The following is a 19922-nucleotide window of genomic DNA, read 5'->3' as shown; positions in this document are numbered from 1 at the left end:
ATTATGTACTTTGCCCACACCCTCCCGGCCAAGTGTTTGCCTTATTATCTCTGTACCTGCTCATGTGGCAACAGGGCCTTGAGGCTGGCAACAGTTAGAGACATCTACATCTTTCCTGCATTGTCAGACTTCTTGGACAAAACAGACAGGCGGATCCCCTATCTCTGACTGACCTTAGTCAACCTTGATGTTGTGCTGATTGTCTTCCATGCCCCCAACCCCGTCTTTATCTTCCTAGAATCCTTTCTTAGATGCACTTAGCAGATCATCTGATGAAACAAGTATCTTTAAGATAAGTTTGCAACAGCAGCACACTTCCTGCTCCCGTTTGATTCTTTCTCTAGCCTCCTCATCCGGTCGGAGGCGGGTGATGAAGATAATCCCATCCGCAAAAGACAAAACAAAAAACTTTTGCTGTATTCTCAATATTGATGTCGGAGGATTCCAAAGGAAATGGAAATTGGTAGTGTCTGCTTATTCGTTCCACAGCCTGAATGGGAACCAATCCAGAAAATACTATCCATATTCACTGCTGTTGTGGTTTTCAGTCTACTAAACATTGTTGTTGTTTAGTTGTTTAGTTGTGTCCGACTCTTCGTGACCCCATGGACCAGAGCACGCCAGGCACTCCTGTTTTCCGCTGCCTCCCGCAGTTTGGTCAAACCCATGCTGGTAGCTTCGAGAACACTGTCCAACCATCTCGTCCTCTGTCGTCCCCTTCTCCTTGTGCCCTCCATCTTTCCCAACATCAGGGTCTTTTCCAGGGAGTCTTCTCTTCTCATGAGGTGGCCAAAGTGGCCAAAGTATTGGAGCCTCAGCTTCAGGATCTGTCCTTCCAGTGAGCACCCAGGGCTGATTTCCTTAAGAATGGATAGGCTTGATCTTCTTGCAGTCCATGGGACTCTCAAGAGTCTCCTCCAGCACTATGTTCTACTAAACATAGAACCATAGAATTGTAGAGTTGGAAGTGATCCTGGGGGTCCTCCCCCTGCAATGCAGGAATCTTTTTGCCTCACTGATACTCAATGCACAGAAGGCCATAGCAATCTCCTCCTAGTTGTTTTAAATATATATTTTTATTAAAGATTTCTTAGTTTACAAAAATACATGCATTGTCTCTTTCTTCAAGTTGGGTTTTCTACAGATCAATTTCATTTGTTGTGAGACATTAGTGTTGCATACATTGTTAGGTTAGGAAGAAAAGAGGGGCAGGGGGAATGGTGAGTGGGGTGGGGTCGGGTGCCAATGCTTCTATTCTTCTACTTTATGTGTGGGGTTTTGTGTCAGCGTCACTTGTGTGGGTTCTCTTACTATTGGCTTGTTGTATTTCCTTGGTGGTGAGAGAGGTTGGGGGTGGCCTAGGGTTTGGTTGGTTGTCTTTGGTTGGCTGTAGTAAGATTTGTTTTTGTGTGTGAGGAGTGTGTGTGTGTGTGTGCACGTGCTTTTGTATTAGGTTAGCCAGATTGATTTGTATGCTGTTGGCGGATTCTTCTTGTTGTCTTGTTGGGCTGTGTACGTGATAAAGGCGTCTTCTATTTCAGTTTCAGTTTATTGGTTAGTTTTTCTAATAAGGCTGTTTTCCATACGATTTGATACCATTGGTCCATGCTTACTCCTGACAGGTCTCTCCAGTGTCTGGCTATGATGCTTCTGGCTGCTGAGAGTAGGTGGGTTATGAGCTCTTTATGATGTGAGTGGGCATTATTATCTTGGAAGATGTTTAGTAGCGCCAGTTCTGGGGTGACTTCTAATACTTGCTTAGTTATTTTGCATATTTCTTGTATGATTGATGTCCAGAAGAGTTGGATTTGGGGACATTCCCACCACATGTGAAGGTATGTACCTGGGGAGGTGCATCCTCTCCAGGAATTTGGTGAGTTTCTTACTATTCCATCTTCATCTGCACCAAGGAACAGCCCAAAGAAACACCCTAATTAAGGCTGCTTCTCCATTCACAGAGATTCCCTGGAACACGTCAGCTGGGATTTCGAAGTATCAGTCTGGCCCCTGGGTGTGTTTCTGTAACCTATAACCCAGTCCCTCCCCTCAATTGCAACCATAGTTATTATCTGCACTCTTGTGCTATTACTGAAATAGTCACAGCAATGACTAGCAACATGTTTTCTGGTTGGCCGGAAGGGCACCACACAAGCCATGTTAAATGGCACAGCATATACTGTATTGAATATTGGTCCACGATGGGATGGACCAGTAAAATTGTAAATCAGTGCAGCCACTAGGGAGGAAAGACAAATTAAATTCAGCTTGCATGTAAAGGCAAAGTTACCACATGCACACTTTTCAAAATTCTTTATTAAACTTTATGGAAGATACAAATTAAAAATGAAACGAACAAAATAGGTGCAGTGGGTGAGTTATTACCACAACAGGCTTAAGACTGATCAATGACTATATATACTGATAATCTCCATACTTTCTTTCTTCTTCATATTTTCTTTACAGAATTTTTGTTTGCAGGGTTTTGGGGTGAAGAGATAACTCAAAAGATCCTCATTTTCTTTATCTTTTGCCCCTTGGTTGCTTTTATTTTCTGTGTCAATTTCTCTAAAAGAGCACATTGTCGTACTTTTTGATACCTCTGGTTTATGTTCTCCAATGACTTCTAGTTCTGAGTTGCCGCTGCTTGTGCAGCCAATAGTTTAACAGCTCTTTATGATCAAGATCTAAATTTCTATCCAAAAGCATATTTAACAGAACCAAAGTCATTTGAACAGTAATCTCACTGATCTCAGCTTCCAAAACACATTTTGATACAAATGCTTTGTTATTTTCTGTAACAACATGCAAACCGAATCACAGCCATCCTTTGAAATTTGCAGTTTTCTGAATTTTGCAGTGCAGTTCTTCAGCCGAATAGAAGGCACAAAAATTCATATATTGGGACATTAAAAAATAGTGAAAATAACATACAAATGTGCATTACATTAGGGGAACTTGCTTTGCAGAGATGTGTTTGTGGGGGAATTTGCTCTAAAATGAAATCGCCAACTGATGTGGAAATGTGGTTAACTGAATTTAAGATTGGAAAAAGGAGAAATAGAGAGAAACTGAAATTGATATATTTGTCCACCCCTAACATCTATATAGGATATCATTCTAGAGGAGGGCTTGAGAACCCATGACTTCCCAAATGTTGCTGGACTCCAACTCCCATTAGTTTAGCCTAGTCAGGGATGATGAGATTTGCAGTCCACCAACACCTTGAAAGCCACAGGTTCCCTACCCTGATATGGATGATAAATCAACAATAAAAATAAATTAATATCACGAACAGTAAAAATCCACAAAGCCTGGATAAAAATGAGTTTTCAAAAACTATCTAAGGATAGGGAGTGAGGGCTTGGCAAAGTGCCCCAGGGAGGGAAATCTACAAAAGCAGTACCACCACTGAAAAGGCCCTGTCCCTAACCCTAATCCAGAAAGCAGGGTCTCAGATGCTGATCATAGCTTGGGTATGTTCCAGGCCAGCTCACCCATGGGGCAGAGTGAGGCAACTACCTCAGGTGGCAGGATCCATTGGGAACACAGATCCTGATGTAGATCTTTATTCACCCCTGGGTTCCTGATGTAGGTCCTCACTCTCCACTTCTTCTCTGGCAGGGAGAGGCCCCCATTTTATGGTTTGCCTCACGCACCGGCATGTATTGTGCTGGGTATGTTCATCTAATCCATGGTTCCCAATGTAGGGCACACGCCCCACAGGGGGGCAATTTGATTTTTAAGGGGGGCAATTCAAGAATGAGTTTTTAACAGTGAATGGCCTTTTAGGCTTCCTCCACATGAATAGGAGTTCACTTTTTGAATAATAAGAATTATATGTCATGGGGGGGGGGGGACACACCAGGATTTTAGAGATGCTTAGGTGAGGCATGGCCAAAAAAGGTTGAGAACCACTGATCTAGATAGTCACTGGAAGTGACCTCATTTATGAAACAATTGGTATTCATGATTTGCACAACGTTCATAATAACTTTCATAAAAGACAATTTTCTAATTAATGGTAAGTTATCAAGAGAGGTTAGATTGATGTACCAGGAACAGGGATGAGATAGACTTGTAATCTTCAACCTTTCCTGACCTGGGAACTACCTTGAACTCAAACATGCATTGGCTCATTTCTTGATTTTTTTAAAAACTGTATATGCGTCTGGTAGTTGTGCATTGTAGCAACCACCTTAGATCAAGTCATGACCCATTAGTGGGTCCTAACCCACCATCTAAAGACCAGTGTGCTCAACCACACACTTGCTGTCACAGAACTGTTGATTCCTCATTATTAGAGACTACTGCCTCCCTTACCATATTGCATAAGAGAGGGTTCTGCCTCTTCACACATACAAACATATGCTGGCTGCACTATAACTGTCTCAAGGTGGTTATCACAGGGATTGTTCCTACATGAGCAATACGTTTTGATTATCAATCCTGGCTTGGCTGTCCTAACCACATTTCTCTAAGGTATTTTGAATGACGCTGCTCACCAAAGACAGCCACCAGCTTTTTCTTCTCCTTCTCTCATCCTGGCATGGATGTGTCAGCAGCTCCTGATTTTGCCCAGGGTTGTTGACTCAGCTCATCGCAACTTCCATTTCACCACTCAGCTGCTTCAATTTGAAGGGCTTCTCATTACACACTTACGAAAGAAGACCTCGGGACCATCCAATGAAACTGGCTGGCAAAAGACTCAGGATAGACGGAACTTCACACAATGTATCATTATTTTATGGGTTCAATGTTATGGAATTTGCTTCTGCAAGATGTGTTGATAGCATTCAAAGCGGATTAGGCAAAACAACAGCTTTCAAAGCGGATTAGGCAAAACCACAGAGGGTGAGTCTTATGAATTGCAACAAGTTATGGTGGCAATACGCAATATACCTCTGAATGGGAATTGAATCACAGTTCTCTCCCATCCTTAGCCAGCATGGCTAGTGCTCACAGGTGATAAGCAAAACTGCGCAGGTCCCACCATGCCTGCTGTGAACAGAAGCTTGACATGCAGAAATCATCTTGTAAGTCTTAACCTGAAGGCATGATGCTCCAATAGATGGTCACCTGCTAATCACTGTTCATCCAACTGCACTAGGAGTCTAGCTGGAACATTGATAAAAGCCCAGGTCTCTTCTGAAGCATTGCTCTGTGCAGAAAATGAAAAACAGACATGCGTAATAGAAACTTCTAACAAGGGTGGATTGTATACCTGACATTGATGGGCATGCAAGAGATCTAGATTTTCCTTTGGAGGTGAAGGAGAGCCTGCCTTTCAGGTTTCTCGAGTGCCAATCTTTTCAGGAGTGCAAAGGATGGTTTTCATATTTCCCTTTCCTCCGCCACCCTTCCCTGGAAAAAGGTACAGTGGAGGTGCCACTGTTCTCTTGGGTATGCATTGCATATAGTGCCATAAATATCCTGGATTGAGCCCTGCCTGCAAATGCCCCTTGGCAAGGCTGCAAGAGCAATCATATGAAGAGGTGGAGGGTGGACCCATCAGCAGCCTGGCCCGTTCAGCTCTTAACGTGGGTTTTCTTGCTGAAGTTCAGAGATCAGAAGATAGACAGCCGCGGCTTTGAGTCACAGCGAGAGCCTTCAAAGCTGTGATGCACCAGGAAGGGAATCCATCAAGGCCGCCCTGCTCCCCTGGCATTTAAATGCTAACTTCTCCACTAGTTATTCACCTGCTCTCCTACCAGACATCACTGTTGAAGCTCCTTCCACCCAGAGCTTCTCCGTCAGGAACGGTAGGTAAGCCTACATATAGATTCGCTCTTAGGATTATGTTTAGAATGTTATCCAGGAGGCAAAGAAACTGTGCTTATTAATCAGCAGGCAATTCTCCTTTCAGCTATTTCCGGTTATCTGTGTGTGTCGTCGGGAGTGCTATTTAAAACATGAAACGGCATATTGCTGGCTGCCGTTGGGGAGCTATTCGATGGAGAGCCTCAAATAAATAATTAAAACACCCATCTGTCATCGCGGCTGTCAAGGAGCTAAGCTGCAAAGGCATCCATCACGCCATCCATGCCTATGTTTTCCTTGTCTTGCAGCCTTGGCAGTCAAACAATAGGAGAGATTGGGAGTCATTCTTGGCTACTGTTTCTCAGGATGTTGGAAGGCAGTTTTGCAAGGGGAAATCCCTGTGTGTTTCGTTGCTTTAAAAAAATAAATAAATCTGGTAGTTATTTATTTATTTTATATACTGCTTAACGCCACAGCTGGCTTCTAAGTGGATTATACCGTTGGATGATAGAAATGCAACATAGAGCTACAGGGGGTTGATCTTACAGGTGGGTTGATCTTAACGAAGGGTAGTTGGATTCAAAGAGTTGAAGCGACATTGTGTGTGAGTCTGGTGAATGTTTCCAATTTGAAGTTCAGAGTTCGGAGTTGAAATGAACATGATGCTTGAGAATACTACCCAAACACCATTGTTTTCAGAGTTCCTTTCTGAAGGATGACTACAACATCCCAATGAGGTTTCAGAATGCATGAATTTCTTAAGAATATCAGAATACTGGGAATTTTGGTGAAGTTTGGTTGTTTTGTTCACTGCTACTCTTGTCGTTGTTGGGGCTCAAGTCTTGGCACGAAAATATGTGTAGTCTCTCCCTGTGTGTGTGTTCATTCTACTCCAAAATAAGAACATGGATTTAGACCTGCTATCCCTTAGAATAGGCCCTAATGAACTGAATGGAACCTACTTCTGAGTAGGCACCTCCTGGATTGTTCTGTTGGAATGTGTAACCCAAAATGTGAAATTCTGGAATCCAAATATATGCATTTATGCCCATCTTGCCTGTGAATTTTCAAACACATGACTTGGAGACTTGCATCACAAAATTCAGATGAGTCTGAACTTTCACAGTTGGCTGCAGTGACTTCCAGACCTTATATTTGAAACACATTTATACCACTTTAACCATCATGGCTTCCCACAAAGAATCAGTGGAACTATAGTTTACCCCTCACAGAGCTACACTTTCAAGAACCCTTAACAAACCACGATTCCATTGGATTCTTTGGGGAGGAAGCCATGAATGTTAAAGTGGTGTGACAAGGTTTTAAATATGTCATGTGTATGGCTGATCTGTGATTGTAATCATTAATTGAAACTTTTGGCTGGCCTGATGAATGCCAAGCTGTGTGGCTACCACAAATGGCAGCCTATCTATCTATCTATCATCTATCTATCATCTATCTATCTATCTATCTATCTATCATCTATCATCTATCATCTATCTATCTATCATCTATCTATCATCTATCTATCTATCTATCTATCTATCTATATCTATCTATCTATCTAACTATCTATCATCTATCTATCATCTATCTATCATCTATCATCTCTCTCTCTCTCTCTCTCTCTCTCTCTCTCATCTATCTATCTATCTATCTATCTATCTATCTATCTATCATCTGTCTATCTATCATATCTATCTATCTATCTATCTATCTATCTATCTATCTATCTATCTATCTCTATCTATCTATCATCTGTCTATCTATCATATCTATCTATCTATCTATCTATCTATCTATCTATCTATCTATCATCTATCTATCATCTATCTATCTATCATCTATTAGTAAAAGCAACCTTGGCCACTATTGCAGAAGGCAAAGGGTAGAAGACACAGTCACTTTGAAAGATTTTCTCTCTCCGCACCCCTTTCTCTCCCGCCAAGTGGCTTTTAAAATAATACCATATTTCCACAGTAGCGTTTCCTACAGGCTTTCCCTTCAGTTCACTAGAATTACATTTCTGGTCACCAGTGCCAGTTGTATTGATGGACACCTGGATAAGAAGTTGTCTAATTCTTGGAATTATGCTTCAGAATTATACTGTGGGCCTTTGTTAGAATTTAGCTTGCTTTTAGTACAAGTGAATTTCTGTTAGATACAGAGAGCACCTATAAATACGCAGGAGTTATATAAGCAGGGGTGTATGAAGGGTTAGGGGAGAGGTAGTTCCTCTGGTGGGGGACATGTCGTGCTCCTTCTGTGGTAGCCTGTCCACCTTAGGTCCCCACTCTGTGCTTAGCTTTCACCTGTGGCTTCTAGAAGCTGTCCGGATGCAACAGCGACCACACGCTGGGAATGGCTTCAACTGGCCGACTAAACCACGTGAGGGTAGTCGAAGCCTCGGTGAGTTAGGGATTTCCCTAACTTTTTCAGATCTGAGACCCACCTTTAGTCCAAACATGCATTGGGGAATCCCCATCTCCATAATTCCCCCTTGTATTTGTATGGTGGTAGTACTGCTGTTGTGTCTCAGATTGCCTTAGATTAAGCTGCAACCCAGCAGTAGGTCCCAACCTACCAGATGAACACCAATGAGAGGGTCACAGGGTCCCCAGGCTTGCCCCAATCCAGGGCTTTTAACACAGAGATGGACAACAACATCTGGTCCTCCAGATGTTGCTGGACTCCAGCTGCAAGATCACACTCAATATATAATTAAACATCAATAAAATAACAATAAGATCAAAGAGTTTCTAAATACACTAATCAGGTAAGATTAAAGGACAGGAGGGAATTCACTTCAACAGCATAATGTACCGTATTTTTCGCTCTATAACACGCACTCGACCATAACACGCACGTAGTTTTTAGAGGGGGGAAATCCGTAGGCATGCCACCCGTAGGCATTCCCTCCATAACACGCACAGACATTTCCCCTTACTTTTTAGGAGGAAAAAAGTGAGTGTTATGGTGCAAAAAATACGGTAAATAAACAAAGCTTTTAGCAGTCACCTGCATTTTGACCATGCAGCCTCTTCACCATGTGACTGCTTCAAGGTAAATCTAGAGTGCTCTGTCTCTCATAAAATTACTCCCCCAATTACCAGGGATGTTGAATGAAAAATACTCTCTGATTACAACCTGATTGCAATGATACTCCGCTGGAATTTGCATCTGCCTACAGACAGAATGTGTCTGCTGTCTATCCTATTGCCATCTCATCAGGGATGATGAGAGGTGTAGTCCAATGACACCTGGAGGGCCCCAAGTTGCCCAATCTTTCTCTCATCACTTCACACTGCCCCTCTTTTTTCTCACTTGGATTCCTGGGGTTGCATCTAGTGTTGACCATCATCAGAGTACACCCATTGAAATTAATTGACATGGTTAACTTGGGTCCACTAATTTCTATGTCTCTGCCCTGGGGTTGCATCCAACTAAGTTCCACCTAGAGAAGACCCAATGACATCAATTGACCTAAGTTAGTCATGTCCATTAATTTCAATAGGTCTGGTCTGAGTGGAACTAGCATTGGTTCGTAATAATGCACCACCCTAAGGGACAACACATCCGATTTTCAAAATGCTTTAGAAGCTTTGTCTTGCGTTTGCTATTCATATCATAACTTTTCATTCTGCTCTTCAATCCCCAAAGCAGCTAACAACCAGTTAAACCAACATAGTAATTCTTCTATTCTGTTATTATCATTGCTTTCCTCCTTCATTTATCTCATCCTCTTTTCCATTCAGCCCTGACCCTGTGGGGGGGCGTCACACGTGTCCTCAACCAAACAGGAAGCATTTACCTTGACGTTTGCTTCAGCATAAGCGCTAACAGTAATGTATCATGAATAATAACTACTGGTGAGTTGTTTACATAAACAATTAGTGATGATAATGTTGTTCATTATCGTCATTTGGGTGTGTGCTGTGGTACCGGTATCAGTGACTCAATCTGACATCCATCCATCACAATTGTTCACCGTAAATGTTTTACCCTGCAGCAAGTTCCTTGGGAAGACTGGTCCCTTGATCTGCCAGTGCAAGGATGGAGCTGTTGGCGTTTGGGCTGCTCCTGATGAGCTCTGGAGGTAAGGGAATAAGCAAAGTGACATGGGGGCAGCAACGGCTCCATGCTCACTGTTTTCTCCCCCCCCTTTTTTTTTCCTTGTTGTGCCTATAGTGTTGGGAGCAATGAGAATAGTTGCTAGGAATCGCAAATGGGGAGAGTAGGGGTCTTCTGCTCAGATCCTTCTTTCAGGTTTCCCATAGACCTCTGGTTGGCCACTGTGAGAACAGGATGCTGGAATAGAAGCTCTCTTTGTTATGTTCCTAAGTTGTTGTTATTTGTTGATTTTGGAAATGTGTATCCCTCCAGTGTCAGGGAGCCGACAGGCAGAGCAGGTCATTCACAGGAGAGAGAGAGAGAGAGAGAGAAGAGAAGAGAAGAGAAGAGAAGAGAAGAGAGGATAAGATAAGATAAGATAAGATAAGATAAGATGATAAGATAAGATAAGATGAGCTTTATTCACATTAGCCAACGGCCATGGAGAGAGAGAGAGAGAGATGCTTGGCTAACTTGCAAAACAAAGAACAAACAGAGACTTCTAAAAGGTAAAGCTGCCTAATGAAGCAGTTCTTCGAAACTGGTGTGTAGCCCCTTCTTCACTCTCTAGCCCTCTGCATCAGGCTGCTCCCTCTGTGATCTTTTGCTCCAGCGAGCTCCAGGGGACTCCCTCTGTGTCTGCCTGACTCACTGCTCGGCCACAAGCAACAAACACCTCATTCTAGGAATGGCGGGGCAGCTGTCAGCAGAGAAGCTGTCAGAGTGGCTCTGAGGTAGAACTGCTGGGTCTACCTCCCCTCTGTCATCACTGCCGGTGCCTGCATCCAAACTGGAAGCCTCCTTCCTGTGTCCTATGCTGGGGCAGTTTCTGCCAGTTTCTGTCTCTTCGCTTCCCCTCAAGTGCCCTGCTTCGAGCACTTCCCAGCTCACCCCCTCCTCTGAGGTGTGGCCAGTGTCCCACCACCAGTCCCCAGGCTCCTCTTCCTCTGTGCCTTCCCTGGGGTGGCGGCTCTTGGTTGGGTGGTTTCCACCACTCTTCCTCAGCCAGCCAGCCCCTGACATTCATGGCTGTTTGAGTGGTCGCAGAGTGCACCCCCATAATTCTCTGCCCCATATTCAGTTTCTTAGAAGGGGAGCTGTGAAATTTCTTGAGGGTTTGAAGGGCTTACCTGTGGTAATTTGAGCCTTATCTGTTTTCCTCCACCACTGGGTGCTGAAATTTACTTACTTAATTACTTACTTACTTACTTACTCACTCACTCACTCACCCTCAGTAAAGACTGCCCTTTCCCCACCCAGGATGATGTTACTACATTCACAGCATCTTGGGGGGGGGGGGGAATAAGATGGCAGCCAGGAGTGACCTTAAGGGCCTCTCTTAACCCAGTGCTGAAGTAAGATTCCATTGCCAGTCCTGTCAGTTGAAGGAGGTAAGATGAGGAGGAAGGGTGCCATCTTATCTTTTGCCTCAGGCAGCATAATGTATTGGGAGGCGCTGAGTGGTTTTCCTTCTGGTTGGAGCCACTTGCAGAGGCTCCCCCCACACACTCCAAACGATGTTATATATCAACTCTGTTCTGACTGAACCAGAAGAGGTCTTTGATGTTCTAGGCCTGTGCTGGAGGCGGTGATGGGCTGCATGTGGACCAATAAGCTGAAGGTGAATCCCAAAAAGATGGAGGTGATATGTGTCTCAAGTTTTCACATACAGGAGGTGACCTGCCCTGAATGGGGTGGCACTTCCCTGGAAAGAGCAGGTTCACAGTTTGCGGGTACCCCTGGCTTCAAAACTGTTGTCTGTAGGCTCAGGTGGCTTTAGTGGTAGCAGTCCCTTCCCCCCAGCTCTAGTTGATTTGCTGGCTACATTCTTTGATGAGCAAGAGGTGACATGTTCGCTGTCCTCCATGCTCTGGTAACTTCCATATTGGCGTGTAGCAATACACTGTTACTTGGAGCTGTCCTTGAAGATGACTTGGAAACTTCAATTGGTCCAAAATGCAGCAGCCACATTACTGACTGCGGTTCTGTTTAGATCTCAAATAACTGTCCCATTTTGCCACCTGAGGTGAGATGGGAAGAGCTGCCTCCTGCCCTGCCCCCCTGCCACGCTCCAACCCCTCACCTCCACTGCTATCAGAACACCCCACCTCACCAAACTCTGCAAGGGGAGGGGTGTTCCGCAAGGTGCTCTCACTTGTCTTCTCCAGCCCAGAGGCAGGAAGATCACTGGCAATGCAGCACTCCAGAATGCCTGTTCTGAGCACACCAGCCCCCCTAATGAGGACGCACAATTGAAAGTTTAGTTCAGGGGTCGGTAAGGTTTATTTTGCCTGGGCTGGTTCACTCCAGTGGAGATCCCTCTGTGGGCCAGATCGCACCTGTGATTTCCAGCATCTGCATCTGCGCAGATGCAATTTTTGGCACCATGGAAGTGAGTCCCCACGCCGCTCTGTGCCGGTTTAGCACAGCGCACAGGGACTCACCGAGCGAGCGGCTCGGTTTGGGGGGGGCTCGTGGGCCGGTTAAACGACCCCCGTGGGCCGCTTGTTGCCCGTGGGCCTTAGGTTGCCAACCCCTGGTTTAGTTCTTTATTGGCAAAGCACTTGGTTACATCAGCTTCTAAGGCGAAATAATCGCGTGCACTGCTTCTGCTAAATAGCTAGCTGGGCGTCTTTGTCTTCAGACCTGTGCTCCAACCCAGACAGTTGGAGCAGCAGTGCGACCTCATCTCCACCAGCACATTAAATGCCTTCTTCTGACATGGCGCATGCAAACAGCCAGCCGCTTCTCCTGCATGGCAGCTTCAGCAGATTCTAATGGCCAGGCACTCCCACCTCTGTGCCTTCCTGCAACTCTATCGCCTGGCTCTTCCCATCTCTGGCTACCTGGCCTCTTCCTTTCCCCCCTGCCTCACAGGTGGCACAGAACCCCACAAATCACTGGCCCCTTCCCCTAGATTACCTCATGCCTGCCCCCCTCCTCTGCCCCCCCTTCGGACTCCTGCCTGTCATTCACAATGCCCCTTCTCTTGCCAAACTTTCCGAGAGAAGGGGCGTTCTGCAAAGTGTTTCCACTCACCTTCTCCACCCCAGGGCTGGGAGGATGAGTGGCAATAGGGTGTGCTGGAATGCCTCTCCTCTCACGAGAGGGTTGGCGTTCTGCTAGTGGCGGAAGCAATGGGATGGGCAGGACAGTACGTTTTGTGCTCCCACCATGTGAGGCTGGTGCTTCCCCCTGCCTCATCTTTAGGCCAGCTCTGACCTCTGTTTTAAAACAGCTTCACTGGTTTCTGAGCCCACTGCAAAGTGCTCATTTTATGTTTAAATCCTTAAATGATTCAGGCCCCCCAAATATCTGGAAGACCGCCTTCTTCCATACAGACCCTCTCAGGTGCTTAGATTGCCAAGGGGGGGACCTCTTGGAAGTTCCTTTGCCCCCCAAGACGCACAAGGTGGTGGCGGCCCAGCAGAGGGCGTTCTCTGTGACAGCCCCTAAGTCGTGTAACTCCTTCTCTAAAGCTTCTAGCAAATACTGAAGATGAAGCTCTCCATCCTGGTATTTGACACTCTAGGTCAGGCATAGGCAAACTCGGCCCTTCAGATGTTTTGGGACTACAATTTGTTAGGGTATTTCCGTTCCCATCTTCCCTGACCACTGGTCCTGTTAGCTAGGGATGATGGGAGTTGTAGTCCCAGAACATCTGGAGGGCCGAGTTTGCCTATGCCTGCTCTAGGTGAATATTTTTAGGACACCCCCCCTTTCTGTGATTGTAAGTTGTTTTAAACTGTTTTTAATATTGTGTTTTAACGTTGTAACCTACCCTGGACCTTAGGGTGAAAGGTGGTTAATAATAATAACAACAATAACAATAATAAAAATTAGTAGTATTAGTATTGGGCAAATAAAATGGCAGCTAGCAGAAACCTTAAGAGCCTCTTTCTACCTCAGTGATGAAATAATATTCATGAAAGTGGAGGGTCATCTGCCTTTGCCTCAGGTAAAAATAATATGTACAGTATTTGGTATCTGGGAAGTTGTTTCCTCTCTGGTTGAAACTTCCTACATTCCAACCAGTGTGATTTTTTAAAAAAATGTTTTAACCATTTATGTGGATTTTAAATGGAGAGACTTACAGGTAATCAAAGAGCGCTGGGCAAACTGGGTTCTGAGGCAGCAATGTGCTGGCACGCTCTCTCAATTTCTCACCTGGAAGAAATAAGGACCTACCAGACAGGTTGATGGAATGATAAACAAGGTTGTTAACATGCTGCCTACCAGACAGCAATTATAAAGATACCTAACGTCAAACAGCAGTAGACATCTTGTCCCAACATCCCTACTTAACCAATGGACAGTCCTGATCCTGGAACGCTTCCATATTACGTACCTGCTTTACTGGGCGTTTGTTCTGTAGGGCTGCAGCTCAGTGGCAGAGCTTCTGTTTTGCATGGGGAAGATCCTGGGTTCAACTCCCAGCACCTCGAGAATGCAGAGGCTCTTTCCTGAAACCCTGGAGAGCCCCTGCCTGCCAGTGTAGACAATACTGAGATAGATGGATCAATGGTCTGTCTTGCTATAAGGCAATTTCCTGTGTTCCTGTGCTGTGTTCTGTCCCCACTGTTGGAGCCAATATGCCTCTGAATGTTAGTTGCTGGGAATCACAAACAGGGAGAAGGCTGTTCTTCTCCTTGCCTGCTTCCCATAGGCATCTGGTTGGCCAATGTGACAAAAGGATGTTAGGCCAGACGGGCCACTGGCCTGATCCAGCAGGCTCTTCTTATGTTTTTACGTTCATTGGGCAAACCCAAATTTGCCGGAAAACCATGAGCTGTTGATTTGACTGCAATAATGTCCCACAAGAGTTGTTTCCTCCTGTTGTAAGAATTATATGCTCCATGTGTATTATTTCCTCCATACTTGGATCCCACCGCACTATATAGGAAGAAGCTATGATACTGTACTGCAGGGGTAGCCAACATGATGCCCTCCAGGTATTACTGGACTCCCATAAGTCACAGCTGGCAAGGCTGATGTCTATGGATGATGGGCACTGTAGTCCAACCTCATGTGGAGGGCACCATAATGTTGCCCCTGTTATAAGATAGAGAACTGTTGTTGTTTAGTCATTTAGTCATGTCTGACTCTTCGTGACCCCATGGATGCCAGGCACTCCTGTCTGCCACTGCCTCCCGCAGTTTGGTCAAACTCATGTTAGTATCTACCAGGTTGCAATGGGAGAGCCTGCCTTTATCTTTATAAGTACTACTGAAGCAGGGAAAGTTGCCAAGTCCCATCACTCAGCCTCCTCTCCCATCTGCTATAGGTCAGAATTTGCACACATACACATATGGGGCATCTGAAATTTCTGAAGAGAGATAATGGAGGGGCCAAAACTCAGTGGTAGTAGAGCATGCAGAGCACACACTTGCATGCAGAACATCCTGGCTTTGATCCCTTGCTTCTCTCACTAAAAGGCAGGTGTCATGTGATGTGATAGAACTCTGCTTGAGACCTGAGAGATCCACTGCCTGTCCTAGCAGGCAATGCTGTGCTTAGATGGACAAATAGTCTGCCCTGGTACAAGGCATTTTCTAGCCTTCACAAGACTCTGAAGAGCATTGGTGCCACTGGCAAATCATGTCGATGAGTGAACTCTGAAGCACAAGTTGGGGAAACAACTTTTTGTGTGGGTCCTGAATGGTCATTGAATGAGGAAGGGCCACAGGTCAATGATGGAGCATCTTATTTGTATGTAAAAAATCCCAAGTTCAAACCCCAGCATCTCCAGGTAGGGCTGGGAATGTTCCCCACCTGAAATCCTGGAGAGATGCTGCCAACCAGTGTAGACAATACTGAGCTAGATGGACCAATGGTCTTACTTGGTACAAGGCAGCTTCTTCTGTTCCTTCTTTTAGCAGACATCCTGTGGTCCACCAATCTGTGTTAAGGCAAGATTATATACTCAGGGTCTCTCATTATTTCACAATTTTTAAAATCTCGCCCACATTAAGCTTACATGAAATCTAGTTCCTGAAACAAACCACTGGTATAAAAAGCATGATGGAAATAACCACAAAGTTTTTGTTTTGTTTTGTTGCAGCTTTTGCCCAGCCAGGCACAGCTGATCGAATAATTGGCGGGTACGTTTGTCCACAACAGTCCAGACCTTACCAGGCAGCCATTGTAACCGGACGCAGAGGCAACTGGAACATTTATTGTGGAGGAAGCTTAGTGCATCCATGTTGGGTGCTCTCAGCAGCCCATTGCAGACCCAGACCCGGGTAAGTAAAGGCTGTAGCAAGATGCAGTGACATGGAGTGGGGGGTGGGGAGAATGCTTTATCTGGGACAAGCAACAGCCTTACTTTAACAGCCTGGCAATCTGACAAAGAGGCATAAACTGGATTGATCTGTGATCAGCATTCACACAGCTCATCCACGATCTATTCTTTTGTTCAGTTTTGCATTTGCCTTGTGCCCCCATACAGAATGAAGGTGTGCTTAGGAAAGCACAACTTGAAGAGGGTTGAACAGGGAGAACAGTGCTTGGATATCGCTGAAGTTAAAGTGTACCCAGAGTACAACCGGAGACAAAATGACAGGGATTTCATGCTTCTCCGACTTCGCCCCTGTGCCAGACTCTCCGAAACTGTAAGGACTATCAACCTACCTACGAGTAGCCCTACTGACGGGAGTGTATGCAGTGTCTCGGGCTGGGGTACCATCAGATCGCCTCAAGGTAAGCTTGCAAACTTTAGAAGGTGGGAGGGGATACTAACATATCTAAAGAACTTCTTGTTGTTGGTATTAAAGTTTTCAGCAATGTGTTCTTCAAAGTCTTTTTTTAGCATCCCTTTCTGTCTGCTTGGACTTTTTTTTTTTCCTGTTTCACCACTACCACTGACCTTTCGGTGCTCTACATATCTCTTCCAGCTCAGCTTCCAGCTCAGCTACAGTGTGCAGATGTCAACGTTGTCCCAACATCACAGTGTAATATGGCGTATCGTGGTGCTATTACACCGTTCATGATGTGTGCTGGAGTACAGGAAGGAGGCACAGACTCTTGCCAGGTGAGAGGAGGGCTGATGTGAAGATAGACTACACCTTTTGAGCGGTTGAAAAAGAGTTAGGGTCTTAAGCATGGACAGATCAATCTGTTTTTGGTCCCTGTCAGATTCACACATTTTCATTTACTAGCCTGTTCCCTCCCATTTTTGCAACACTCTGCATTTATTTATTTTTAATGTATGGAATTTATTATTATTACAGTCATACCTTGGAAGTCGAACGGAATCCATTCCGGAAGTCCATTTGACTTCCAAAATATTCAAAATATATTCAAAAAATTTCAAAAAAAATGTGTGGCAGCAGCAGGAGGCCCCATTAGCTAAAGTGGCACCTCAGGTTAAGAATGGTTTCAGGTTAAGAACGGACCTCTGGAACAAATTAAGTTTGTAACCAGAGGTACTACTGTACATTTTTGCACAGAGAACCATATTCTAAATTCAGATGAGGACAACTTCTTCTAGTACTATTTTTCTTCTAGTACTTCCCCAAAGCAGGAGGCCACTGCTAGCAGCCAAGAAGGAGAGGGGCAAGATGGCAGGGAGGTCAGTGAGGTGTACTGCGTTGTCTCCGCTGTCGCACCTGCACTGCACCTGCACTGCACTATCCTTCCTACCCTCTCCCTCTTGGTTATAGGCCTTGGCGCTGGGAAGCCAGGTAAGCAGCCCCACCAACCACTCTGACCAAACTGAATGTTGAAACCTCAATCACACAAAACTACACTCTGCCACTGAGCAATGGCTCTCCCCTGGCGAACATAACAGACCCAAGTATGCTTGCTGTGTTATGCAAAACAAAGCAGGCCATTTAACTGAGTTCAGGTAGCACCATGTAGAGGAAGACACAGAATGGAGACGTGCACCTGCTGAAAACTTCTTCCATTTCTCCATGCAGGGTGACTCTGGGGGCCCACTCACCTGCGGGGGGCAACTCGAAGGCGTGGTTTCTTGGGGAACACAAGTCTGCGCACAGAGAGGGAACCCGGGTGTGTATGCAAAAGTGTGCTGTGTCGTGCCATGGATCCGGGAGACGATCAATCAGAATTCGTGATGAACCTCAATGGAAGAAAAAGCTTCAGTCAAAAGACCCTGAAATCAGGGGAGGGAAAAGCTTCAGGGATAAGACCCTGAATTGTCCCCCTTGAACACCAGTTTTTTCCTTCCTTTGCTGGTGAAGGATGTTCCACCTTTGGCAAAGTTCGGCCAAGCTCCACCCAAGGCTGGCTCTAAGCTATTTTTTCTGCTGAAAATGAACATTAGTTTGGCTGTACCACCCATTCCTCATTGTGTTGTATTAGGGGGACAGTATTTGTATGTGTTATAAGTTAATAGTTAAGTATTTGTATGCGTTATAAGTTAATAGAGTGAATGAGAAAGGTTGTTAGAGGGGAAATTAAGGCAGGGTTTAGGACACAGTGTCCCTGTTTGGAGAGGTCCATGTGATTGTGGAATGACCTTGTTTTAAGAGGGAGGAGATTTCCAAGAAAATGCAGTATACTAATATACATTATTATGTTGATTTAAAGAAAAAAAAACCCACCTTGGCTTTGCATTCATACTTTCCCTTTAATTCACAAATTCTTATGTGCAGTCCCATTCTCATTTCATAAGCTCTGAGAGAACATTAGCATCTTCCATTCAATAAGCTCTGCTGTTCATCGATATTATCCTGCCAACTATTGCCACACTTGGTGTTCTCTCTAGCATTGCCACTCTATGTTTACTCAACTGTTATGGAACATCTATATATTTAAATATGTGTTTCAGAACATATTTTCTGACAAAATGTGCTTTTTATTAATTAATTTTTTGTTTGAGCCGAGAGCTGCATTGCAACATTTGGAGTAGTGCAGCCACAAGGAGAATTGCATTCGCATCCATACATTAGTCCAAAACAATGCAGACCTGGTCATCACTCCCACTAGTGTGGATGGAACACAACACGTTGTCCTCTTAACAAAACGCACTGTCCCTAAATCAGCTAGAGTTCTCCACAGAGCTTACAGTGCAACAGCAACGACTGCATAAACTTGGCAGCGCAGAAAATGCTTCAGGTTCAAAGCAAAGGCTCCTTCTGAATTCTCTGTTGGCACAACATTCCACAGGACAGTGCCAATGACACAAAAGTTTCTCGCTGCTGTCAGACAAGCCTCGCAAACCATCAATGATGCCTCTGAAGGTGATCTCAGTGATCATGCTGGCATATAAAACAGTACCCAGGACCTAAGTTGTTCAGGGCCTTGTAAATTCATACCCTACCTTCCCAGGCCACACACCCTCACCAGCCTTGCTTCACATTCTCGAGTGTGTTTGCTTGGTTGGATCGTGTCCAAATTACTTTTGCTTGCCTGGATGGCGGACAGAGAAGGGTGTGTGAGCGGGCGTAGAAACTAGTCTCCTGCGCAAAGGTAAAATTTATGTTCATTGCTCCACCCTCTCTTGCCTCTGGTCCCACCCACTATTGGCATGCAGCCTCCAAAAGTGTCCCCATCCCTGTTTTAGATGGGCCAGATTTAGGTTTGATGAGGCCTTAAGCTACTGAAGGTCCAGGTGTCCTTTGTCAACAACAAATTGTCACTGTTTTTTGTGTTGAATGTATGCTATATGCTAATTTATGGACCTAGATGCAACCAGTCCATGCAGAATGTAGGCACCCTATATATAGAAATGAGCAAACCAGTGATATTTTAGGGAGCAGGCTAGCAGGCGGGGCCCATTACTTACATCATAGGAGCCTACACAACACAAAACACTGTTGCTGTATGTAGGTTTTATTTGTTATCTTATATTTTGGAAATGGACATCCAGTTTTTTCCCCTTTAATTTTTTGGGGGGGCTCACAAGAGAGTGGGGCCCTGAGCTATAGCTTGTTTAGCTTATACGTAAATCCGGCACTGTGTCAGTCTGCATAGAAGCAGAACTAGTTTTAAAAAGTGTGAGGAACCTATTAAAGTCTGATCCACCAAGGTAAGGTTGTTCTGACTGCAACTGGAGACTGCAATAAGGTCCCTGACAGCTGGAAATGTTCAAG

The 19922-nt window shown here is 44.9% G+C and overlaps 1 protein-coding gene across 1 annotated transcript; it reads left to right on the top strand.

The window, feature by feature from the left end:
• Positions 1–5578: 5578 nt before the first annotated feature.
• LOC310684631 (kallikrein-14-like) lies at positions 5579–18166 on the top strand. Its single transcript, XM_083456047.1, has 6 exons — positions 5579–5763; positions 9767–9853; positions 15929–16109; positions 16316–16566; positions 16761–16897; positions 17787–18166. Exons 2-6 carry the CDS (start codon positions 9811–9813, stop codon positions 17940–17942), a joined length of 768 nt encoding a protein of 255 aa, XP_083312173.1. The 5' UTR covers positions 5579–5763; positions 9767–9810; the 3' UTR covers positions 17943–18166.
• Positions 18167–19922: the final 1756 nt, after the last annotated feature.

The sequence above is a fragment of the Podarcis tiliguerta genome, assembly GCF_965153285.1.
Source record: "Podarcis tiliguerta genome assembly, chromosome: 8".
Taxonomy (NCBI): domain Eukaryota; kingdom Metazoa; phylum Chordata; class Lepidosauria; order Squamata; family Lacertidae; genus Podarcis; species Podarcis tiliguerta.
Note: the sequence above shows the minus strand (reverse complement) of the source record. Positions and strands in the feature narration are given on the sequence as shown.